General features: G+C 38.8%; 1 protein-coding gene across 1 annotated transcript in view; it reads left to right on the plus strand.

Moving 5' to 3' along the window:
* Positions 1–1117: 1117 nt before the first annotated feature.
* Positions 1118–27419, plus strand: part of HSF5 (heat shock transcription factor 5) — a 48377-nt gene continuing 22075 nt past the window's right edge. The window contains exons 1-5 of the mRNA XM_065897634.1: positions 1118–1769; positions 6764–7138; positions 16756–16850; positions 19523–20044; positions 22866–23040. Coding sequence (XP_065753706.1) covers positions 1118–1769; positions 6764–7138; positions 16756–16850; positions 19523–20044; positions 22866–23040 — 1819 coding nt within the window. The remainder of the gene's footprint in view (positions 1770–6763; positions 7139–16755; positions 16851–19522; positions 20045–22865; positions 23041–27419) is intronic.

The following is a 27419-nucleotide window of genomic DNA, read 5'->3' on the forward strand; positions in this document are numbered from 1 at the left end:
TCAAATACTCCTTTCAGAGCTCTTGTGGGTGTAAGTGACATGATGTGGCCAAAAATCCGAACTGTGCAGTTGCGTTGTGACAAACATGCAATGTGCTGTAAAAACTCGATACAATTTAAATAAAATCTCTATATTAGTGCTGCTTTGTTGGGTCTTTTTCTTCATTTTCAGTTTCTAAGAAAACTTAATACTCATTTTTTCTTTGACCATGAGAAAGGACTGAAACATTATACCCCTTCCTCCCAACCATTTCCATTTTTTAAATGGCCCTCTCTTTGTATCAGCACAAGCTTAGTTATTGATCAGATAGGGGAGTTATGCTTATGGATCCTACAGTCTCATGTGAGGTTTATTTCTCTTTAATATCTAAAATTTCACCAGCTGGTTGATCAGGCACACGGGATTGTACCTGTCGCCCTGCTTCCTGCTTCCCTCCTCACAGGCTTCTTCTGTTTTCTTTCCACTTTGGGTAAACGGTCTTGGGAAAAATATTGGCTGAAAAGAGTATATTTCATAACATGTAAAATGCTACTCTCTAAAAGGTGAATTTGTGTACTCAGGATACTATACCACCATCACCATTTTTAGTTGGAGAGACAAGCAATTCAACTGTTAGGACTAAGGTTATAGAGTTGTGCCCTTTTCTGTCGAGAAACGTCCAATTTTGTACTGCCCCACTGCTCACTTACTTAATTCTAAAGTCCCACAGCTCCGCCGGCCTCAGGGAAATATGGGCCTCAGCATTCCACGGGGGTTAACCGGGCCGATCTCTTTGCAGGACGTAACACTACCTGGCGGGCGGCGGTTCCCAGCCCTTCCGGCGGGTTTAGGACGCCGAGAAAGCGTGACTTCCCGCCACTGCACGTGGCCAGGCCGCTGGGGCGCACGGGGTGGATCGATCGCGGTGCGTCCGGCCGCGCAGCGGGAACTCGAGGCCCCATTGGCTGTGCCAGCGGGCGCCGCGGGGGCTCGCGCACCAACGGTCCCCGGGTTGGCGGCGGCGGCCTGGCGCTGGCAGGAGGGGGCAGGGAGAAGCGAAGGCCCGGGTTGGGGGGGATCGAGAACGGGGTGTGAGAGCCAGGCTCGGCGGGGCGAGGCCCAGGTCCCGGGCGGGGCGATGGAGGAGGCGCTGCTCTCCACCCCCATCAACCCCAACAACTTCCCCGCCAAACTGTGGCGGCTGGTGAACAGCCCCCGGTACCGCTCGATCCGCTGGGACGGCCGCGGCGAGGGGCTGCTCATCGACCAGCCGCTCTTCGAGGCCGAGCTGCTCAGCCCGCCCGTGGCGGGGGCCGGCGGCTGCAGCGGTGGCGTCCGGGGCGCCAGAGCCGAGCCCGAGCTCTTCAAAACCACCAACTTCACCAGCTTCATCCGCCAGCTCAACCTCTACGGCTTCCGCAAGGTGGTGCTGGGCGGGCCGGGCGCGGCGGGGCCCGAGCCGGGGCCTGGGGCCGGCGGGCCGGCGGGCGACGGGCCCCTCCACCACTTTCACAGTCCACACTTCCGCCGCGACCAGCCGCACCTGCTCGTGCACCTCAAGAGGCTCACCAGCGCCAACAAGGCCAAACTGGCGGCCGGCCTGGAGGTGCCCTGCCGGCCGCCTAACCGCTTCCAGAGGCTCCTCATCACGTCGGCCTCGGCCTCGGCCTCGGCCTCCGCCTCGGCCTCCACCTCAGCCTCCGCCTCGGCCTCGGCCTCGGCCGCCACCTCCCCGCTGCCACATCAGGAGCCGCCGCCGCCACCCGCGGGGTCCCAGCCCGAGTCGCACGGTGAGTCTCGCCCCGCGCCGGGCGCACTGCTGTCAGGGGGCAACCGCCACTTCCGAGGGCATTTCCGCATCCTCTCCTTTGCTGTGTCGGGAATGCCCCCGGGAGCCGCTTCCCGCGGTGCTTGCCCGGAATTGGCCGCGGCACCTGCACCGCCCTCACCCGTGCCGGCGCCCCTCCCCGCCGGCACCGCCTCTGCGCTGAGTCCTCCGTGAACATTGAGGCCCTTCTGTGTTCACTAGCGACCACAGGAACCTCTGCGTTAGGCTTGCTTTCTAGTCCTCCTGGAACCCTTTGGGCTGCAAACCTGTATAGCCATTTACCTTCTCGAGACGCCGTCTCTCCAAGGCGAACACCTCAAATAAGTAGGCCTTTGTTGGAGCCCTGGTTCTGGAAGAAACACAGAAGGGGCTCCTCTGTTCTGATGGGAAGCAGAACAGAGTTCCTATACAGGGTGAGGATATGGCAAAGGTCAAGGTGGGAGGGAACAGTCACAGCCAAGAGAACTTAGAACATTTATGCCAACCAAGGGAAAGTGAACAAGGTGCCTCGAGTGGAAGTTTGTTCTTGAAGATACATGCCATCTTCCACCCAATGACATATCTAAGAAATCTTGGGAGACGTGTTCTGACAACAATCATATTGTAGGTTCTGGAGTAAGGTGTAGAACAATAGGTGTTTATATATCTTACAAGCAAAAATATATTTTGTTGTTTACCAGATACTGTTCCTGTGTAGAATGAATTGGCTGAACAGTTCTTTCATTATAGCTGATTAGACCTGATGCTTATTTAGGTGTTATGGTTAGACAAATGTAAGGCACAAATGGTTTTCTTTACAGCTGTCAAGTTCTAGTTAAACAGGATTTTAGAAAGCTCACATTTGCAGCCTTTGAATTTTTCACTGTTGCCTTCAGTCTTTCAGTTTTGAAAAAAATTTCTATGTATAAGTTTGTATTTACTCAAAGTTCAAAAACTCTCTGATAGAAATTTATTTTATAAACTTGGTTTCTGATGCCCTTCCCCCTCTTCCAGGAAGGTGAGGGTGGCAGTATTCCCTTTCACTGTTTAAAGAGTCCGTGATATGAAGCAGCATACCAAGAAAGCAACAGAATATAATAACGAGAATTCATTCTTTACCTTCAACTAAAAGAGTAATAGAGACATTTTCATCATGTTAACATGGATTTAACATAAGAGTTGTTGTGGTCCGAGCGCGGGTTGGAAAAGAATTTGCAGACACAAGGTAGAGTTTATTAAAGAGAAGGGTCGCTACAAGAACAGTGGGCCGACTTCCTGGTAGCCAGGGAGAGTCGACGATGAGCATGGGTTGCTTGTCTGTTTTTATAGCCAGGGAACCGGCAAGTCATCTGCTGACTGGGCAGAGTACCTATGCTTTCAGTGTGCTGAGCGAGAGAAAAATGGGGCTAATGTCTTTCCTTAAATGGGATGGGAAAGGGACAGGGCATGCTGCTTGGGAGGGCTCTGGGACATCGCAGTGGTCACATTGTGACAGAGTGATAGGAGTCCTGTAACTCTTTGTTGTGGCAGTATTGACCCTTTGAGTTTATCTTGTTCTTTGTCCTTGGAGCACACCACAGAAGTGTCTGGGTTACTTCTCAGTTATGGAAAAACTTTAGATATACGAATAAAAGTAACACTATGTTCAGTGTAACCTAGGCCCAGGGTTATGAATGAAGCAATGTTCATTTGGAATTTAGAAGATAAGGGATTAGGTTGTGTATCTGTGGAGTTTAGTAGATAAGAGATTAGGTTAGAGTTCTAGTAACCAGTTGGAAAAACAGCAGTGGCGTAGGAATGTTCTAAAGGAATATTAAGCCGCTTACTTCCATATAATGGTCATTGAGTTTGGTGGGGAATTGAATGGGAAGAGGCAGTGGAGACAATACCTTGGCATTCATTTGGTAGAATCTCTGACATGGATATTTGTTTTTCAGATTGTGTGTCTGGTGGGCATAAGGAGAAAAGACTGAAAATGTGTCCGTGGGAAAAATAGGATAACCACTTCAAAGGAAGAAAGAAAGAAACATACATACATACAAGCCAACTCCTCTCTGATTTTCTTTTTCTCTCCCCTATCTTAAACCCAGTTGTATTCTAAGGATAGAGTTCATTTTAGTTGAAGAAATACAGGGACTACATAGGATCTGATTTTCTTCACTTACAGTTCAGTTGGTCAGCATTTTAAAGATTATTTGTTGACAAACATAAATTTAATTCATACTTTTTCAGTATAGATAATACATCAATCCATATATACCTAAATTATTGTAGTTTTCATGCATTTCCTGTTTTTTTACCATTCTCCCTGTTGGTGTGTGCAGAAGCTGTGTCAGGTGTGGATTGTCTACACCACAGGCTTGGTTCACTAGGGAACTGTGTTACTGGTTTGGGTGGAATGTAATTTTAAGTTCAAGAATACCGGCCCAACTTTGTTTTGCTTTAATTTCGTGTTCTAAGTCCTTGGCTCTTCTATTTTGCCTCACCTAATTTTTATTCTGCTTGATTCTTGCCTTGGTTATATGCCTGACTACACTGCTCCTTCCCAGTTTCCTTTCTGTTTTCTGTGTTCCACTGCAGCTTCTGGTTTAAATACTTCTCTTTTACAGTAGAGTCCTCTGTTTTCGGACCTAGTTGTCTTACCTAGATCCACTGAGCCGGCTGTCCTGTTCACCTTTTGAGAATGTACTTGATAAGAAATGTGAGGATCACCTGTTTTTCCCTGTTTTGTTTGCCCACTATTGTTATTTTGTTTTTAGTGGCAGTTTATTTTACACTACTTGTTAAAGTTTTCTGAGCTAAGCAGCAAGTCTGAGCACTAGATAATCTGTTTTTGCCTGGGGATAACAAGCTCTCAAGAGGCAAGTGTTGGGAAGGAGGCAAATTCTTTCCTGGGGATTGATTAGCTCAGATTCACTTTTATAGACGCACTAGAAAATTTAAGAACAGAAATTCAGCCTGCCTTACAGTTCCAGGATTCTGGATTTAATCTTTACCAAATATGTCTTAGATGTTCTGAAGACATGTAGGTGATGTTCTATAAAGTTGGTCAGAATAGAACCCTTAACAGAAGAATAAATAAGAGCTGAGCATGTTTTAGTTCTTTATTTTTAAAAAACAAATTGAAAGGAATGTCCTTCTAATCCTAACCGTGTCCTTATGTTAGCAGCATCTAAAGAATATAAATATTTGGCCATCACTCAGAATTTATTGTAGTAGAAGTAGAATTATATTTTAATTCAGATCTAAACCAGAATTATATTTTAATTCAGATCTAAACCAGAATTTGAGAAATCAAGGTAGAGCATTCGTTAATTATCTGCTTAAGTTATTGACAGTCTGAAAATTCATCAACAACTTAACCCTAAAGAGAGTAAAGAAGGGCACACTGTAGCAACATGAAGTTTTAGCATCCAAGAAAAAATCAAGTGGTGGGTAGTTTGGGACCTCAGAAACACCTGTTTGTGAAGAGCAAAAAAATGTTTCTTTAGGTCTTAGAACAAAGAATTCTCAGTGGTAGTTCAAAGTGTGTATACATGTGGAATTGCTAGTCAAGTAGCATAAAAACTACGTTTGCATTTTAAAGGAAAAAAGGAAAAGTAGTTTTTAAGAGATGTATCATTTAAATACATTTAATCTTCTGAGTTAAGATTTTTTTTTTTCCACATTAGATTTAGAGCTCTTGATTTCCAGGTTCCAGAATTGTTTACATATATGTATGCATATGTTTGTTTATTTTTGGCATTAATGCTTTATTCTTTTTAAATTTTATCTTAAGAGTTCATTTGAGCCAAAATCAATTTGAATCAGGCAGCGGCAAACCAGAAGTGGTTAAGAGCGCTCCCTAATGCTTTATTCTTTAGAGGAAATTAAACACTATAGAAATACTAGAACAAAGGAAGTGTAACATGTAGAATGGTTTTACAGTTTAAATATTTGGGAAAGTAGGTACCTGAGTGCCATCTTTAGCAGATGAGTAGCACATAAATTAGATTTCCTTCTGTTTTATGGATTAGTTTAATAAAACAAATTGAGAAAACCTTGTGAACTAAATAATTTAGTGCGTAAAGCCCTTCCTAAGAGTAAATTAGGCTAGCTATATGTTCAAGAACCACAGTCTTTAAAATAAGTTCAGCTTGCAACATTTATATTTTCCTTTTCCGCATTACATAGTATTGGCCTTTTTCTCTCTTCCTCATCTCCACTTTTTAATTCCTTTCTACTTTGCTAGGTAAGAAAAAGCAAATACTGGAATCTCTTGGCCTGAGTGTGTGGATTTTTAACAAATTCTCCAGGTGATTCAAATGTAAATCAGTGTTTGAGAGCCATTGATATCTAGGAAGGGGCTCCACTAGAGATACTCTGAAGAAAAAAAGACCATGGAAAATTATTGATTGAGTTAAGGAGTGAACAAGCCAGAGTTTTCAAGCTTGACTTTTCTGCAAAGATTTGTATTAAAATTTGAAAAAATTGAAAGGGAGCAAAGAACATTAAATTACTTTTTGGTGTGTGTTATAATTTTTATTTCTTCCACACTTATATCTTTTATGTATATGGTTGAGGGCTTACTTTTGTGCCCATTATTAAGGTTCCTAAATGATTTGAAAGACTGGAATTTCTAAAACTTCTAGGAAGTAGTTTACAGATTGGAAAAATCTGGGTCAGTCAGTTGAGGTGAAAGGTAAGATGACATTTAACATTTGATTTAATGTTAGAGTTGGCTACTTTGTCTCTTATGACAGTCATATTGAGAACCAGACAAAAGTTATTTGATTATTTTTTCAGCATTATATGTGTAATCTCATATTGTGGATTCTGAACAACTTGTTTTTACCAATAAATTTCTGTTGTGTTAAAAGTGGCTGAGACCTCAACATAGCCACAAGTGAAGAGAAGCGCATATTTTGTGACTTTTGGTTTACTACGTCTGGTGGTGTAATGTAAGATTAGTAAATGTGCTCCTCCTCTTTTATGCAGGACCAGTGGCTGTAGGACAATTCCACCGGTCGTTCCGGCGAGATAGTTTGTCTCCTTACTCCTACGTATCAGCTTCATCCCACAACCACGGTCCTTTCCCTCTGAAAGGTTTAGATCGGACCCCGATTCCTCCTAGAACATGGCAGAACTCTCTTGGAATGCACCCAGGACAAGTGGAAACGTCTCTCACTTTTTCAGATAAAGGGGTTCCATTTCCTGTACTACAGAGGTTTCCAACTGAGGTTACATATACCCTGCAGCCCAGTGCCACATCCGTACATGTTCAACAAGGTCCTCAAACAATGATCAGCTCCTCCCAGAAATATAGTAACTACACACCGTCAGCGCAGTACTCCCAAGCCTACTATCCAACAGGTATGAGAAATTCAAGTTCAGTGGCTTCTCTTAAGGTACTTTTAATGAGAATTTATATTTTTTTAATGTGTTTCTATATGCCTAAACAAAAATAGGAATATGCACTTAAGAAATGTCAAAGATTTCTCATGAGTACACATTATTTAGCAATAATGTAAAATTTCATTGATTCTTAAAAGTTGTGAAAATTCTGTTCGTGCATAAAGATGTAGGTTTTAATGAAACTGTTGTATCCTCAAAATATGTCCTAGTAATAAAATTAAGACTTAGTACATCAGACCTTGGTATAACTCCTGCTCCTGGTGTAGTAGTTTTTTGTTTTTTGTGGGTTTCTTTTTCTTTTTAGAAAACCTGCTTATATACATGTTACATTGTTTATTTTTTAGTTATGTAGGTGAGACTACCTCATAACGAAATCACGTTAGTATCTCAGTAACGAAGTTTACTAGAAGAGCAACTCACCATCTCTTAAGACTAAATTATATTCTTGTAGTAAAAATGTGATGGTGTGGTTTGGCAGTGCAGTCCCTGCAGTGTTAATCCCAGCCAGTGAAGAACTGGGAGTAGCAGAGAGAAGAGCCTGACAATGACAACTGACCCAGAGCCCAGCCAAGGGCATGGAAGGCCTGCTAGTAGATCTCAAGCCACTCATTGGGAATCCTTAAGATAGTGACCCTCTATTTAGCTTCTTGGGGCTAGGGAGTGTCTTTTTTTTGGGGGGGGGTATATTTTTGCAAAATGATAGCATTACCATTTAATTCAGAACAATTTCATTGTTTTGCAGAAGCACCATAGAGGTGATGTGTGTTTTCATGTAGTGTTTACCCAGAGTGATGAAATGGGGCAATAGAAACAAGTCAAGGGTCAAGGCTTTCAGAAAAGACTGGGAAGAGAAGAAAGGGGGCAATCCTTTGTCCTATGAATTAAGGTTCTAGGCTTATTAATTAAGTACATCTGGAAGCAATTTCTAGAGGTATTTTGTTAGACCAGTTTTCCCAGGCAGGATGAAATCAAAAGCTAAAATAAGTGGAAGGCATGTGAATTAGATAAGGGAGTAAATAATCTGTTGCCTTTTAAAAGTTGTAAATTTGGGAACTGTTCCATTTGTAATAATACTCACTATTTTCTAGCTGGTAGCATCCAACATATTGTTTTATTATTGGCTCATTGTGGTTTACCTAAATATGGCCAGTAAAAGGGATTGCTTTGTTTTCTCAAAGCACTTAAGTTTAATAATATTAAAATAATAAAACCAGAGTTTAAATTAGATTGGGTTGTATAGATTTTTGGAGCTGCTACTGTTTTGGAGGATGGAGTTGAGAAGGAAAAGGGGAAGGAATTATATGGAGTAAGATGATATAGCACTTCTAATCATTTACCTATTAGAGATTTAAAAAAATTTTTTTACCTTATTATATAAAAAGAAGTTGAGGCCTAGTTCTTTTTCCCAGATTTTCAGCTACTTCTTTGAAGAACAAAAATATCTGGGTGATCTTTAAAAACAGAAGATGACTAATTTCATGTTATAAGTTATATATCTTATGTATAGCAACAAATAGTATCAGATTTTTATTGAGGAGTTTAATCCAATATTTTAACAAACAAATTAGGCATTTCTATCTAAATTATAATTTTGGCTGCCTTCCATATATGCATAGAATATATATATATATATATACATATATATATACACACACACATATATATACACACATACACACAGAGAGCCAGTCCGTGCCTTTCTTACACTTGCTTTATGTTCTACAGCCTGTCAACTGGACAATACCCCTACTTCCCCTCCTTTTACCAATAAATGTTTCTCTTTCTTTTCCGAACTTCCCTCCAAACCCCCCTCCTCACACTACTAAAGACTAAAGACTCAAAAAGTTTCTGGGGAGTTGAAATTTAGAAGGACTGCAACAGAGAGATGTAGAAATGTTCTTGGCCTTCTAATTTGGAATTTTGGAGAAATTTTCCTATGGACATATTAGACATAGTGGTTAGGTTCTATATTACTGTTGGTCCTTCTGTTAAGGTATAGATGGTTATAGTCTGGCTTAGGAGCCAGACTAGCCTATATGATGATGTTTCTACGGGAAAATGTATTCCAAGTTCCAAACAATCCTCTTGGAAACTCCTAGTTCTAAATTTTATGAGAACTAGTTATATAGTATTTACTAGAAAACACTACAGATAGTTAATATTATTCCTCATTATGGAAATACTGTTTGTTAAATTATTGTGATTTAAGGACATATGTTATTTTAAAATATTTTATGTTAGCTTGGATTTAAATTTATAAATAAATTTATTAATTTGATAATTACACTGGAAATCGTCTCCAAGAGTCCAAGGTAAGGACTAGGGAAGAGACACATTAAAAGAACAACTAAGTGCTGCTGATGTTTTGATAATGTAGAGTGAATATGAAATAGAATCTGGGGTTATGTGAATTTTTTGTTTTGTCTTCTTTGATATGGATAATTGAAATGACTGTGAAGGTTCTGAGGTTAAGAGAAAAAGAAATCTAATGATTTCATGATGACTTCAAATATATAGAGTAGTTCTATGATACAATGTAGGCAGAATCGCTTTGAACATTCTAAAGTACTATATAAATAAAAAAATAAAAAGTTGTATTGTTAAATACAAAAGACCTGCTATGGAAAAGGAAGTGCTAAAGAAATACTGTACAAGTACTTAATTCCTCCAAATTTTAGGTGAAGGAAGCAAAAAGTAGTGAGCAATTTAACCAATATTTAGTGAGTACCTGTTTATGAAGGGTTTTACAAATGACTTTCCCAGAGTTAAGTAAAATACTATTCTCAGAGGCAGGATGATAATCACTCCCAAATCCAGCTCTCCAAATCCTAATAAAGTAACTAATTTTGGAATAATGGTCATACTTGTATCATTTCAAAGTGAACTATATGACTTGAGGTTTGGATCAAATTTTAGTAAAAAACAATACTCAACTTCATTTAAAACTTAGTTATAGGGCTTCCCTGGTGGCGCAGTGGTTAGGAGTCCGCCTGCCGATGCAGGGGATGCGGGTTCGTGCCCCGGTCCGGGAGGATCCCACATGCCGCGGAGCGGCTGGGCCCGTGAGCCATGGCCGCTGGGCCTGTGCGTCCGGGGCCCGTGCTCCGCAACGGGAGAGGCCGCAACAGTGAGAGGCCCGCGTACCGCAAAAAAACCCCCAAAGAAACAAAAAAAACCACCTTAGTTATATTGAAAATAAACTTGGATCTGGTCTTCAAATGGTATAACCAGTAAATTTTGAATTTTGTAATATTTCATAAATTATTAATTTCTCTAGTAAAGCAAAACATTGAGACTAAAAAACTGCTATCAGACTGACTCCTAAATTGACCCACCTGAATTATTTCTTACATTTGTCATTCCTCTCTTGAAGCATCTGTTTTCTTTTTTATTTATTTATTTAATATTTTGGGGCTGCGTAGGGTCTTAGTTGTGGCACACGGGGTCTTCATTGCGGTGCGGGCTCTTCATTTTGGTTCACGGGCTTCTCTCTAGTTGTGGCATACAGGTTTTCTCTCTCTAGTTGTGGCACGCAGGCTTAATTGCTCCCCGGTATGGAAGGCAGATTCTTTACCACTGGACCACCAAGGAAGTCCTAAAGCATCTGTTTTCTTTGCCTAGATCGTTTATATTTTTTCAAGTCTTATCACTTCTTCAAAGACAAAATGTTGTAGATCCAGTGCTATTTGACTCTTTTTAGTCTTACCCTATCTTGAATTCAGTTTTTTTCCTCTAATGCTATTTTCACAGTGTGCTGCTATAATTTAATGTCCCTTTTTTATGAAAAACTTCATTTTAGACCTTTTTACTTTACTCATTCTCTATATATTTGAACATACATAAGAATATTAATATATTCATATTTATATATAGAGTCCTGTATTGAGGAATTGTCCTTTGACTCATGTTGTAATGCTGAATTGACTCAAAATCAACTTTTTTTTTCTGCGTTAAGTTTTAAGCTCACATCAGTGATCAGCAATTTGTAGCTGCCTTTTATCTCATATTTTAATTAACAAATACTTGTATAACAATCACTGTGACTGGGTACTATTCTGAGCACTTTCCAAATATTAATTAATTTAATCCTCACAACAACCTTATAAGATAGGGAATGTAGTTATCCTCATTTTATAGATTAGAAACTGAAGCACAGCCAGGCACAAGCAGGGCTAGGGAACAAATCTGGGCAAACTGACTCGAGGGTTCATTATTTTGGCCACTGTGCTCTGCTGCCTGCCTGCCTGTCATACAAAGAGGGACTTTTGTTTTGTTTTTCTTTTGCGAGAGACTCTTTCCTGATATATCTCTTCCCCAGAGTTAGTTACTTCCAGATAGGGTAGATGACATAGTTTGGTGGGGGGACCTCCCCTTCTGTGCTGCCGGTGACAGTGGGACTGGCCCTGGGCTATTGACTCACCCTGCTCAAGCAGAGAGAACATACTCCAGCTGCTGGAGTCAGGGGTCCAGTTTGGGGGCCTCTGAGGAGTGGGGCTGTGTCTAATTCATTTTTGTATCCCCCTGCACCTACCATAGTGCTTGGCCATAATGGGCCCTTAGTAAATAATTTATTGAATGAATGAAATAATTCTAGTCTCAGCTTTGCAGTTAATCATCTGATGGACATTGTGACATTCTGTGGATTATTTCATGTCACTCAGCCTCAGTTTCCCTTTCTATAAAGTGGCAATAATATTTTGGGTCGGGGATTAAATGAATTAATGTATGTGAATAGACTATAAAACTTAAAACACTATTTACATACAAAGGATAACATTTTAAAAACTGTATTTAAAATGAGCCTAGATATTAATACTTTAAAGGCTAACTAAAGTGATTTGTAAGAGCATAGCCTTCCCCTGAAGGTACATATGTTTATTGAAAAACATATTTTGTATCATTACTAAAAATTTTTTCTGAATTGACTCTTGGGCAAAGAAGGTTGCTTATTATTGTTTTAAAGTACATTAAATTTTAAAGATTTGATCTTTAGGCTTCTAATCCTACATAATGTACATAAACAAGTATGGAATCTCAAGTTATAGGAGCTTTCTGATGCTCAGGTAGCCTGTATTGTCAGTTTCTCCGAAAAGGGCTGATTTTGTTCTTATGGAAAGAGGGACTTGGCATAGATACACCAGGAGGTTTTCTTTAGCTGCCAGAAGAAACTAAGCAAAAGCACAATTATATTTTCCTTTCTCTTTCTTGAGGTAAAATATATGTAACATAGAATTTACCATTTTAACCATTTTTAAGTGTACAGCTCTGTGGCATTAAATACATTCACATTATTGTACTAGCATCACCACCATCCATTTCCAGAACTTCGTCTTCCCCCAGCTGAAATCTGTATCCATTAAACACTAACTTCACATTCCCCTCTCGCCATCTTTTGGCAACCACCATTCTACTTTCTGTCTTGAAGAATTTGATAACTCTAGGGACTTCGTATAAGAGCAGACATGTATTTGTCCTTTTGTGATTGGCTTATTTCACTTATTTCAAGAGTCATTGATACTGTGGCATGAGTCAACATTTCCTTCCTTTTTATTTTTTATAAATTTATTTATTTTTGGCTACATTGGTTCTTTTTTTTTAACATCTTTATTGGAGTATAATTGCTTTACAATGGTGTGTTAGTTTCTGCTTTATAACAAAATTAATCAGTTATACATATACATATGTCCCCGTATCTCTTCCCTCTTGTATCTCCCTCCCTGCTGCATTGGTTCTTCGTTGCTGTGTGTGGGCTTTCTCTGGTTGCGGTGAGTGGGGGCTACTCTTCGTTGCGGAGCACAGGCTCCAGGCACGCGGGCTTCAGTAGTTGTGGCTCGCGGGCTCTAGAGTGCAGGCTCAGTAGTTATGGCTCACGGGCTTAGTTGCTGTGTGGCATGTGGGATCTTCCTGGACCAGGGCTCGAACCCCTGTCCCCTGCATTGGCAGGTGGATTCTTAACCACTGTGACAACAGGGAAGTCCCTCCTTCCTTTTTAATGCTGAATAATTTTCTAGAAATTTCCATATGTATGGACCACATTTTGTTTATCCGTTCACCTGTTGATAGACACTGGGTTGCTTCCACCTTTGGCTACTGTGAATAATGCTGCTATGAACTTGGTTGTACAATAATCTGTTCTGCTTTCACTTCTTTTGGGTATAGGCTGGAACACCATTTCTTTTCAAATTAACTTAAATTAATTTATTTATTTGGCTGCGGTGCGCGGGTTTTCTCTAGTTGTGGCGAGCGGGGGCTACTCTTCGTTGCAGTGCGCGGGCTTCTCATTGCGGTGGCTTCTCTTGTTGTGGAGCACAGGGCTCTGGGCGTGTGGGCTTCAGTAGCTGTGTCACGCAGGCTCAGTAGTTGTGGCACACGGGCTTAGTTGCTCCGCGGCATGTGGGATCTTCTTGGACCAGGGCTCGAGCCCGTGTCCCCTGCATTGGCAGGCAGATTCTTAACCACTGTGCCACCAGGGAAGTCCCTAGAAAACCATATCTTTACCTCACTGTAGATGAGGAGATGTTGGGGTTCTAGTTGCTGTAGTAACTTATCTTGAAATTAAATTTACTATTTATTAGGATGTTTTTCCTTTTGAGTATTTATATTGGGTATTTCCTTACTGTTGACACTGTACTATTCGAGAGTAGATTCACGTCCAAAACATTTTAATTATAGATTTGAATTACCTCCATAGGATAAAGTATATGAACCTCTTTTCCTAACCTATAGTGGATGTGAAAATTTTTACCTTTAGATAAATTTTTAGTAATCCTGGCTTTATTTTATTACTAGAATTGTTTTTTTGTTTTTTTTGTGGTACACGGGCATCTCACTGTTGTTGCCTCTCCCGTTGTGGAGCACAGGCTCCGGACGCCCAGGCTCAGCGGCCATGGCTCACGGGCCCAGCCGCTCCGCGGCATCTGGGATCTTCCCAGACCGGGGCGCGAACCTGTGTCCCCTGCATCGGCAGGCGGACTCTCAACCACTGCGCCACCAGGGAAGCCCTAAAGTTGTTTTTTTAAGTGTCATCAACTCTGATATTTATATATGGAATAGAAATTGTTCATTATTTCCAGTTTTTTATTCTATATGCAATTTAATGCCTTAAGTGAACACTGCCTTCAGGAAAATACTGGAAGATCTTTATGCAGATGAACGTGTCTTAGGACATAGCGATAAACTCAGTTTTATAAATGTTAGTGCTTTCACAGTGCTTTCATAATACATGCTGAATGAATTTGTCATGTATTAAGCACACAGTTGCAGTTTTATAGCTAGGTTTTCATATTCAGTAAACTTATTAATACTTTGTTTTGTTCTATTTTGTTGATTATACGAAGTAGCACTGCACTGGTAAGGAAATAGCCATTGAGGAATCTTTTTGGATTATCTGTTCAAGTCCTCCCTTTCTTCATGCAGGTACCTTTCTACTTTCCATTTGTAACTGGACACTTTAAAGGATATTCACTATTTTGCTGTTTCCTTAGATTCCAAATCAGCTATCAACTATCTATTAATATATTCTCTGTTATATATGCTATTTCTCCAAGAAATTTATTTTAAAGTACACTTTAACAACTATTCAAAATGTGTAAACAATGGGGTCAGATCATAGCAATATCAGAAAAATAAAGCTAATACCGTTCACTGATTTATTTGTAACAAAACACTTTTATGGTGCCCTGATGGGTGAAAACCTGCAGCCCCGACTGAGTCCTTTACTGCCACTAGGGGGCTAAGTTTTCCTTAGCTGTTAAAACTAAAGATCCCAGTTTTTTTCAGTTTTGGCGAACCCCACAGACCCCTCCTTGCTGTTTTGCTTTTTGGATTTAACTTATGTCCCAGGATATTTGTGCCTTTAAATATTATGGGAAACCAAGTTCAAATCCAAAACATTTTAATTGTGTATTTGAATAATCTCCAAGGATATTGGAAATGACAACAGCTTGAATTTTATGTGACCATTCTAGTAATATCTGGCTTTTTTAACCACTGGACTTGTTAAAATTATGTAATTCAGAAAACATCAACCCTTATGTTTGTAATTGAACTAGAATTCTATCCATTATTTTAATTTTTTACTTCTGTGTGCAAAATGTAATGCCTTAAAATGCACATGATAAAATAAAATATTTATTTCTTGTATGCCTTTATGAACTTCTGACGTTTAAAAATTCAGTAGTCAGTAATGGAGAAATAGGGAAGCATTTTAATGAATTTTTACAATCCTTAGGCTAATTCACTTCAAAGTTTACCGAATAAGATTATTTAGTAATATTATTAGCATACTCAAAATATGAAAAACATGGACCAAAAAAGAGAAAGTTGCCACCTTATAAAAAGGATACCTTAAAAATATTCAGCAAGTGGAGTTCTAGTAAAATTAAAATATTACATTTAGGAAGAAGAAAAGATTAGGGAAGTATTATGATATATTAAAGAGCATGTACTTTGGAGTTTGCCTCTGTCACTATAGGCGTTGTGACTTTCGGCACATTTTTTAACATCCCTGAGCTTTAGTTTCCTTATTTTTGTAAAGTAATGTTAATACCTCATTCAATTGTTGTTTGGATTAAATGAGGCCATATATGTAAAGGACCTAGGACCGTGCCTGGAATATGGTAGGTGTTCAACAAATGTCATCCTCTGTATAATCCAAAGATGTGATGTTATAACTGATTCTCAGTCGTTCTGGAGGGCCTCTCCCTGGAAAAGAGGAGACTCAACCTATTATTAAGGCTACATCTGTAGGTATGACTCTACCAGTAGAAAGAGTTCAGTCTTTTCATGGTGTCCTAACTATAAAGAGAAAGTTTGGAAAATGTATTTCCTTAGCTAAAATAATAGCATTGTTAGCTATTTACTTATTGATTGCTTACTGTATGCCAGTACTGTTCTTAGTGCTTTGTGCATATTAACTCATTCACTCCTCACAACAAACATGTTAGGTAGGTACTATTATTATCCCTATTCTAACAGAATGCAGAAACTAAGGCCCAAAGGGATTAATGTTGCTCAAGTTTATACAGCTATTAAAATTTTGGAACTGGGCTCCAAAGCCAGGCAGCCTGTCTCTAGAATCTGAATTCCTAACCACTTGTCTAAATTGTTAAAACATTTTTTTCATAGATTCCACTGGATGCATTGTATAACAGTAGGAGTGTTTGGAGTGTACTTATAATTATTTTATCCTTAAAAATCTTCCTCCAAATGTTTGTTCCTATTAAAATGATTGAAATAATTATTTTAGAATTCCGAATATGTTCTGATATCTTCAGTAAAAGGAAATGACTACTTTCAGTAAGAATAAATGTTTGGTTAGAAGGGCAACAAAATGTTTAGGTGCTAAAGAAATCATTTATAAAAGTAGACATGACCCTTTTAAACGACTTTTAAAATTGCCTTATTACCATTTGTTTTCAACAAATAAGGGCACCTAATTGGACTAAATATATTTTATTGCACCCACAAAGGAAAACTTTTGGAATTTTTTGTTCCAAGTTGAAAGAGAGGAGTGCCTTGAATGCTGTAGAGGTTTATTTGGGTTGACGGCTTTTCTGTGTTTGGATTTGTTCCAGCTGTGCTGCAGTGCTGCTCTCCTACCCACATGGATGCGCTCAGTAGTTGTGTGACTCCCACTGCCCCTTCCTATGCACACTGCAACTACTTCCAGGTAAGATGCTGGGAACAATGGACATACCCTGCGTCAGGTACAATACGATTGGCCTTGCAGAATTCCAAAGTGTAATTTTATCTTAATGAGTAGCCAGAGGTAAGCTGTAGATTATGGCCTTAGTTTTTCTCAATTCTAAAAAAAAAAAGAGTTGACGTAAATGATGTCTGAGGATTCTTCTAGGCCTACACTATCTTCTTGGCCTACTCTTAGGCACTAGCCACATGTAGCTATTTAAATTTAAATGAATTAAAGTTAAATAAAATTTAAAAATCATTCCTCAGTAGGGAGGGTGGGAGGGAGGGAGACGCAAGAGGGAGGAGATATGGGGATATATGTATATGTAGAGCTGATTCACTTTGTTATGAAGCAGAAACTAACACACCATTGTAACCAATTATACTCCAATAAAGATGTTAAAAAAAAAATCATTCCTCAGTCACCCTAGCCACATTTCAGGTGCTTAATAGTTTCGTTTGGCTAGTGGTTACCAAATTTTATAGTACAGATAGAGAACATTTTCATCACTGCTGACAGTTAGTTGGAACAATGTTGTTCAACTAACTGTCAACAATGGTAAAATTGATTACCATGGTAAAATGAATACCAGATAAACTCTAAAAGTATATAAATCACCAAATGACAGATCCTTCCAAGATGGTACAATTACTTTTTTTTTTTAAAGGAGAAAGGAAAATGATGTCAAAAATGAGAAAGCCCCCATGTTGTAAACACTGCACTTCAATGTTTTCTCATATTTGTTAGGAAGCAATTGCTTTGATTTAAATGTTGTAGACTACTACTTCTAGGATAAGATTAAATCCCATGTTTGTATTTTTATGCTATAGTTGCTTAAAGATTGGAATTGTTTTCCTTTGATATCATGTAGTCATGATAGCTTCTGTTCTTTACAGAATACCTTACTATTGACATTCCAGTACTCAAAAGAACATTCCTTTTTTCTTTTTTGTCTTTTCTTTCTTTTCTTTTTTTGAGGAGTATAGAATCAGATCAAGGAGACTTAGCTGGACTTTTTTTTTTTTTTTGCGGTATGCGGGCCTCTCACTGTTGTGGCCTCTCCCGCCGCGGAGCACAGGCTCCAGACGCGCAGGCCCAGCGGCCATGGCTCACGGGTCCAGCCGCTCCGCGGCACGCAGGATCCTCCCGGACCGGGGCACGAACCTGCGTCCCCTGCATCGGCAGGCGGACTCCCAACAACTGTGCCACCAGGGAAGCCCAGCTGGACGTTTTTAATGGCAGCTGTCATCAAGCAAGTTAGTCTAGCCGATTCATCTTCACTGGAAGGACATATCTGTCTCACAAATTAGATGCTCTTGTCTGTAGATCCAGGCATTCTCTCCCCTGGATCATACTGGAGATGCTCTGTTGGTGTTATATCTTGATTATATTTATGTTTTAAATAAATCATTTAAAACATCTTTGAAGACCTTTGCTTACTACAAAGACAATACATGTTCACTGTAGGAAAATAGAGATAAGTAGACATAAAATTTTTAAATGGAAAAAAGGGAAGTATTTCAGATAACATTCTGGAAATAAATGCAGTTAGTTTTGTTGGCCTGCAGATATGAGTGTGCATGAATGGTCAGTATATTGCAGTGGTTAAGAGCAAGAACTCTGGAGTCAGGCACACCTAGGTTTGAAACCTGACTCTGTCAGTTACTTCTTTGTGACTTTGTATAAATTATGAAGTTTCTCTGAACTTCAGTTCCATCCTTTGGAAATAGAGATGATCACATTTCATAGACCTCTTGTGAGGATTAAATGAAATAATGTATGTAAAGCACTTTGTATGTGCTTGGCACATAGTAAGATCTCAATAAGTGGGGCTATCAGCTAAAGTAAAGTAGCTTGATGCTTAAACCATTTGGATTTACATTATTTGGCATTATGGCCTTCAAATCATTGACGCAATCATTGTCAATGTGTTTGGCAATATTGACTTACTACATGTTTTATTTAATAGTAACTCTTCCATATCTTATGTTTATAACCCGAGATATTCAGCAAACATTTATTGAATGCCTGCTCTATGCAAAGTACTGTGTATAAGAGAATACATCTTGAAGATATCAGTCTAAAAGTGACAGCTATTTTAATCTATTGTTTTATTATTAAAATAAATAATCTCAGGACCAAAGGACATTTGATATTCCATACATTTTTTCCCAGATCATTGGGAACAGAATATCAGTACCTCCCCCCTGAATCTATAGAAGCATTGGTGGACTTGTGAGCGTCCTGTGTTTGACATTTCCTTACTACACTCCTAAAACAGTATATTACAGATACAAGTGATGTTTTTGTCTGTCAGCCTTTATGGAAGAGTTTGGTTTATAGACATTTTATCAACAAATAGGTTTTTGGGTACTATGACTTTTTTGATTTTGTGTACTTTAACCCTGAGAATTATTGGTCCATTCCAGTATTAAACTTAATATAGTGGTTGACATATAATAGTTCCTGTGTAAGTGTTAACAATAGAGTTGAAGCTACTACTGCTGGAAAGTTGATTGGCATTCAAGTTTTCTTAGTGAGCTTTAAGTTTAATTTGTTTATATTTAGCGTTCATCAGCCTAAATGTTGTTGCTTTCCTCCTTAATCTTATATTTGGTTTTCTATCCAAACAGTCCTATTTTCTCTTTTCCCAGAATCCTCCAGTGCAATCCTCCTATCCAGTTGAATTTCTGCCTTCTGATTGGCCTTGCAGTGCTACTGATGAAAATAAAAAGTCAGAATTAAACCTAGAGGCTGTTTTTCAGATAGTAGATGAGTTGCATTCCTCCCCTAAATTGGAGATGGTAAAGGTGGAGCCTGTTGAGAATCAGTGCTCAACATCTCAGTCTAACAGAGGCCAACATATCCTAGCTAATTCAAACAAGAGCAATCCATCTTCCACAAGTCAGGCTAGCCAGCTGGAGCCACTTACTGCTGTAGGCTCAGATATTACGTCTTTTGTGGCTGGAACAGAACAAGCAATTACCTGCTCTCTACCACAGTCACCTGAGTACAACTATACCATCCACACAGCTCAGGCTGTTGAAAACACTACAATGCAGGAGTCTGCAGCCAGCCAGCAAGCTCATGTCAAACCGAAGGAGCAGCTAAGTCATAATCCATCTCCGTCTTCAGTAGTATTTGTGCAGGAAGGGCTACCGTTCAGCACACATGAGGTAAGAGGCAAAGAAAAAATCCTAATAGAGCTCAGAGGTACCTAGTGCTTCTTGCTGAAGACTGTTCTAGTGGAGACTTTGTCCAGGTTTTATTTGGGTTTAATACCAGTTCATTATGCTCTTCAGAAGGATTGTGTCCCAGTGGTTCTGCACAAAAGATTCAGAAAGAAGTAACCTTAACCCTCAGGCATCCTCTCACTACGTTGTGGTCTGAAGTCAGCCTCTAGAGAGGCAGTCTGAATGAGCATTGTGGTATGACTGATTTGCATGTTAAAAGCATCCCTTGAGTTTTGCTTCCTAACTTAGTTTGGATGGACTAGGTGTGCCTGGCTGATTAAATTCCACTCCTCAGAAGGGATGGTTTATCTCATAGATAACATCAGGACTTTCCTGGCCATTTGTAGCATGGAGGTAAAGAGATGTTTGGAGGTGTTTTCATACTCTCTTACAGCATCATTGAATTCCAAATTTTTTTTAAAGATTTATTTATTTGCTCAATTTATTTTTGGCTGTGTCGGGTCTTAGTTGCAGCAGACGGGATCTTCGTTGAGGCATGGGGGATCTTTCATTGTGGCGTGCAGGTTTTCTCTCTCTAGTTGTGGTGTGCAGGCTCCAAGGCGTGTGGGCTTTGTAGTTTGTGGCACGCCGGCTCTGTCGTTGAGGCGTGCGGGCTCAGTAGTTGTGGCGTGAGGGTTTAGTTGCCCTATGGCATGTGGGATCTTAGTTCCCTGACCAGGGATTGAACTCGCATCCCCTGCATTGTAAGGTGGATTCTTTACCACTGGACCACCAGGAAAGTCCCTATAGAATTCTAATTTGACTTGACAGCATACTGTGTTTGAATTTCCCTACTAATATTCTCATTCCTAAAGCAGAATTCTGACTCTAGTTTGAGAGATATATTCTGAAGGTAGAGACTAATTCCTTTATTGCTGCTAGCTTATGACCAGGAAGTGAATAAACTTTGATTCTAAAAAATAAAAGTACATCCAAATTAAAGTCACTTTTGTGATTATTTTTTTCCTACTTAATTTTTTTTCTTGATCTTAGCCTGATACATATGTATTTCATTTTGGATTTTTTTTCTTTAATGGAACTGAAAATGTCTTCATTGTTAGAGATTCCCAAGATAACTTTTTGGCAGTTTGCGTGTGTGTATGGGGGGGCGGGTTGTGGCCGCACCGCACGGTTTGTGGGATTTTAGTTTCCTGACCAGGGGTTGAACCCAGGCCCTCGGCAGTGAGAGCGCAGAGTCCTAACCAATGGACACCAGGGAATTTCTGGCAGTTTTTAAAATGCATTCTTTTCTAGCTCTAACTTGAGATCCAAATGTCTTATGGGGTTTTGGGGTTTATTTATTTATTTAATTTATTTTTGGCTGTGTTGGGTCTTCGTTGCTGCGCATGGGCTTTCTCTAGTTGCGGCAAGTGAGGGATACCCTTGCGTTGTGGTGCGTGGGCTTCTCATTGCAGTGGCTTCTCTTGTTGTGGAGCACCGGCTCTAGGTGTGCGGGCTTCAGTAGCTGTGGCTCGTGGGCTCTAGAGCGCAGGCTCAGTAGCTGTGGCGCACAGGCTTAGTTGCTCCGCGGTGTGTGGGATCTTCCTGGACCAGGGCTCGAACCTGGTCCTCTGCATTGGCAGGCGGATTCTTAACCACTGCACCACCAGGGAAGCCCTATCTTATGGTTTTTATCAACTCATTGTCCTTCTTGAGCCCAGCTGTTGAGACCCGGTATACTATGTATTAATATTATAAATTCAGTAGACCAAAGATAGTCCCAGTATGTCTCAAACACGCCTGTGCAGAGAACACGAAATTTGCCTTTATTCCTTCGTAGTCACATCCGAAATACTAGATTTCGTACCTTAAAATTGCATTCCCACAGTTACTTTTTTTTTAATTTGGATATCACAGCTTTTGAAAGCTATATTTTGAACTCCTAGCTCTACTTCATTATATTGTTTTATTTTAAAATAAATTCATAAACAAATAGAGTATTTGAGAAGTTGGTCAGCTTGACAAAGGGATTTGCTATTCTAAAGAAAACATAGGAACTCCAAGAGAGAAATTCATGTGTCATAAGCAGAGCAGATCTAGATTTTATAGGGAGTGAAGCTTATACAAATTTGAGGTCCTCATTAAGCCAAAGAATACAAAATTAATAGAAGAAAGTGTTTATAACCCCTCTGACGTCATCCAAGAGGATCACGCCTACGGCCATTCCAGTATCACCAAGAGGGGCAGGCAATCTGATGGAAGGGATGTTAGAGTGGGAAAAGATAGTGGTATTAACCAATTGTGAATTTGTGTGATGTGAATTTTACCAAAAAAGAGAAAAGAAACTTCATGGTGAATCTTCCTCTGATCATAAGTAAATATTTGAGCTCCATAGACATTTCAGTAGTTTGTGTATGGGGAAATATACATCTTACTACCGAATATTCAGATTAGCTTAACAAAATCGGGTGGTATCATTCTTTTTTTTTTTTTGGTGGTAAGAAAATGGCGGGCCTCTCACTGCTGTGGAGCACAGGCTCCGGACGCACAGGCTCAGCGGCCATGGCTCACGGGCCCAGCCGCTCCGCGGCATGTGGGATCCTCCCGGACCGGGGCACGAAGCCGCGTCCCCTGTATCGGCAGGCAGACTCTCAACCACTGCGCCACCAGGGAAGCCTGGGTGGTATCATTCTTAAGGATGAAAAGCCTTACAGTCTTATTTGTTGGATCATGTTTCTATAGTAGAACTCCTCTGATAAAATATCTTAGCTTTTAGTAGATATTTGGGGAAAATTTGGAATAATGAGTGGGTTTAATATTTTAGGTGGATGCCAGTATAAAATGCCAGATGAAAACACCTGAGAATATCTTGCCTTCAGAACAGATGGGATTCCTTATTTCAGAAATGGGGCCTGCTAGCAAGCCTAGTGAAGACACAGGTTTATCCACTCCAGCCGGATACAGAGAGCGAAGCAACTCACAGCAAGGAAAGTCCCCTGGTAAGGATTATTGTGCTCTAGAATGTTAGCAGTAGAATCATAGTGTAGAATTAATATATGAGTGATAGTTTTTCTGGTCTTCATTTATTATTCGTAATTGTAATATACTAATCACATTGCTGTTTCATACAACTGCAATTTTAACTCTTTATTTTTTCTTAATCATCCTGTTAAAGTACGTAAAAGTTATATTCCAGTATTGCATGTAAGAATATGAGCTTTTGAAAAGAGAACATGGTAAGTAAAAGCAAAGGAATTTGGATTATTTAACTTGGAGAATGCAAGGATGAAGGGTGATTCAATAACTGCTTCAGATGCCAAAGACTTTGTAATTACGGAAGTACTTGTTCTCTTATTAGCAGAGTATAGTACAAGAGGGAATATGCTTAAACTGTGGCAGGAAAAAAGTGGATGGACATTAAAGACGTTATCCTGAGCATATTATAAAGATACTCTAAAGTATGACTCTGTATCAATGGGATTTTTCTTGTGGTTTGTAGGAGCCCGAGTGATTGTTTTAGTACAGTTGCTGCTACTCTTTCTAGGGAAATTGGAAAGAATCATTTTTTTAAGAAAATGGTGACATCCAATAAAACATGTTTCTTGTATGATCCAAAACCAAGTCATCAAAGTCTTCAGTGGACAACTTGAATATTCTCAAATTATATGCATGTCAGAGGCATGCAATTCAGTGAATTAATGAATCAGGTTAAGCAATCATTTTAACCTATAAAAATTGGAAAAATCTTGGGAGCTTCTGTGAGAATTTCTCCAAAAAGTAAACTAATAGTAATATGATCGCGATGTTGTTTAGACTCATTGGGTTCTTTCTGCAAAATGCCTTTTAGACTAAAAGCTATCTTGATCACTCATTTTATGTGTTAAACTTAGCTTGCACAGTTGCTTTTAGTTGAGTATATGATCCAATCTACGATCAAAGACTAAGATTTCTTACCACTGAAGATGTTCAAAGCAATGGCATAGACTTTGAAGGCAATTTAGAAAAGGACAGTGACAAATATTTACTACACACTCACTTTTATGACATACAGCAAACTTGATGAAACTGGTATTATCGTCTTAAAGATCAGGAAACTTAATCTTGGAGAGGATAAGTAACTTGTTCAAGATCACATTAATTTAGCTAATATTCTACTCACAGTCCTTCTGTTGACTGTGTCCTTTGATGCACAAAAGTTTTCAGTTTTATGTAGTCCCATTGGTCTACTTTTCCTTTTGTTGCCTGTGCTTTTGGTATTGTATCCAAGAAAGCATTGCCAAGTCCAGTGTCATGAAGTTTTTCCACTATGTTTTCTTTCAGGAGTCTTATAGTTTTAGGTCTTTAGTCCATTTTGAGTTAATATTTGTAGACAGTGTAAGATAAGGGTCCAACTTTATTCTTTTGCATGTGGACATCCAGTTTTCCTAGCACCATTTGTTGAAGAGACCTTTCCCCACTGAGTGGCCTTGGCATCCTTGTTGAAAGTCATCTGACCATATATGTGAGGGTTTATTTCTGGTTTCTTTATTCCAGTCCACTGGTCTATTTTTCTGTCGTTATGCCAGTACCATATAATCTCTGTTTAACCAATCAATTCTGCCATTGTAGCACAAAAGCAGTCATAGATAATACATAAATGAATGTTTGTGACTATGCTTCAGTAAAACTATTTACAAAAACAGTTGCTGGGCCCAATTTGACCCAAAGGTCATAATTTACCAACCCCTGAGTTAGACTAACAGTTTATTTCTGAAAAGCAACAGTGGAAGCCAGAAAGGAGTAGAATCATATTTTTAATATATTAAATCTGCAGTCCTGGAAATCTCTACCCAGCCAAAAGATCCTTCAATAATGATGGCAAAAATGAAGACATTCTCAGATAAACACAAAATAGAGAGCATGTGCCACAGAAGATAAACAGTAAAGGAAATTCTACAGGGTGGTCTTCAGGCAGCAGGAAACAAGGAGACATACTGTAGCTTCTAGGGTAATCACCAAAATTGGTATAGAAATAATCCAAAAAAAACCGCAGGAAAGGAGGAAGCAAGGAATTAAAAATAAGGAAGACAGAGAAAACAAATAATAAAATGGTTGACCCAAATTTAGCCAATACAACTATTATATGTAAATGGTCTTAAAATCTCAAAGACAGAGATTGCTAGAGTAGATAAAAGGGCAAACTCCTAGCATAGGCTGGCTACAGGAGACACGTAGGTTGAAAGTAAGTGCATAGAAAAAGATATAACATGCAAACAGGAAGAATGAGAAGGCTGGTATGGTTATTTTTAAATATCAGAAATAATAGACTTTAAGACAAAGAGTGTTATAAAGAGGGCCACTTCATAATGATGAACAATTCATCAGGGAGGTGTATCAACTGTAAATGTGTTTTTTGTAGTAATAGAGTTTCAAAATACATGAAGCAAAAATTGACAAAAATTAAAGGGGGAAACACAATTCCTCAATGTACTAGGATATTTTAATACTTCTGTCTAAGCAATTGATAGAACAACTAGACAAAATATCAGTAAAGACATAGAAGATCTGAACAACATAAACACCTTGATCTAATTGGCATTTATAGTACACTGAGCATCCAACAACTGCAGAATATACATTGTTCTCAAGTGCATGTAGTACATTTACCAGGATAGGTCATTCATTGGGCCATAAAACAAGTCTCAATACATTTAAAAGAACTGAAGTCATACAAAGTGTACTCTCTGAATATAACAGGATTAAGTTAGAAATCAGTAACAGAGTAATTAGGAGAACCTCAAATATCTGGAAATAAAGTGACATACTTCTAAATAATTTGTGAATCAAAGACAAAATCACGAGGAAAATTAGAAAATATTTTGACAATGAAAATACAACATCACAGTTTGTGGGATGCAGCTAAAGCAGTGTTAGAATGAAATGTGTAGCTTTAAATGCTAATATTAGAAAAGAAGTAAGATCTAAAATCAATGACCTGAGGTTTTACCATATGAAACTAGAAAAAGAAGAGGAAAGTAAACCCAAAGTAAATACTAAAAATAAAAATAGAAATCAATGATACAGAAAACAGACAATTGAGAAGACTAACAAATAGTCTTTTTGAAAAGATCAACAAAATTGACAAACTCCTAACTACACTGATCAGGAAAAAGAGAACACAAATCATAACTACCAAGAATGAAAAGAGATTAACACCTCAGAATCTGTGAATAGTAAAAGGATACTAAGAACAGTCTTATGTTAATGAACACAACCACATAAATGGAATAGCCAGTTCTTAAAAAATACACCTTGTCAAAATTCACACAAGAAGAACCAATGAATAGCCCTATATAGATTAAAGAAGTTGGTTATCAAACATTTTCCTCAAAAGAAGAAAGAAAACTACAGACTAATAATCCTCATGAATGTAGATGCAAAAATAATAAACAAAATATAAGTTAATTGAATGCAACAATATGTAAAAAGGCTGATAGACAAAATAGAGTTTGTCTCAAGAATGCAAGGCTTGATTGAATTTCAAATGCTAATATTATTCACCATATTCACAGAGTAAAGGAGAAAAAACTCTATGATGATTTCAATAGATTCAAGGAGAGCACTTGACAGACTTCAGCACTCATGCGTAATAAAAAGTCTCAGCAAAGTAGGAATAGTAGAACATTTCTCAAACTGATAAAGAATATCTATAAAATATGTATAGTGAGGATCGTGATTAATAGTGAAAGACTAAACTGTTTACTCCAGAGATTGGGAACAAGGCAAGGATGCCCACTTTACCACTTGTATTCAGTATTGTACTGGTGGACCTAGCCATTGCAATAGGCAAGAAAAAGAAGTAAAAGGCCTAAAGATTGGAAAGCACACAATTGGAAAATGAAATTTAAAAAAAATCAAACATTTATGGGAGGCCCAAAATCATAAGATACCTAGGAATAAGTCGAACAAAATATGTCTAAGGCCTCTACGCTGAAAACTACAAATTTTGCTGAAAGAAATTAAAGAAGACAAATAAACGGAAAGATGTGCCATGTTCATGGATAAGAATACCCAATATTGTTAAAGTGACTGTTCTCCCCAAGTTGATCTATAAATTCAATGCAATCCTAATCAAAATTCTAGTAGACGTTTTTTTCTTTAATGACAAGCTGATTCTAAAATTTAAAAGAAAATGCAAAGGACAGAGATTAACCAAAGCAATTTTTAAAAATAAAAAATTGGCGGAGACTTTACCAGATTTCAAGACTTACTATAAAGCTAAAATAATCAAAATCGTTTGATATTGGTGAAAAGAGGGACCTATAGATGAATGAAACAAAATAGAGAGTCCAGAAATAGATCCGCACATATGTGGTCAATTGATTTTCAACAAAGGTGC

The sequence above is a fragment of the Phocoena phocoena genome, chromosome 19 (genome assembly GCF_963924675.1).
Source record: "Phocoena phocoena chromosome 19, mPhoPho1.1, whole genome shotgun sequence".
Classification (NCBI taxonomy): domain Eukaryota; kingdom Metazoa; phylum Chordata; class Mammalia; order Artiodactyla; family Phocoenidae; genus Phocoena; species Phocoena phocoena.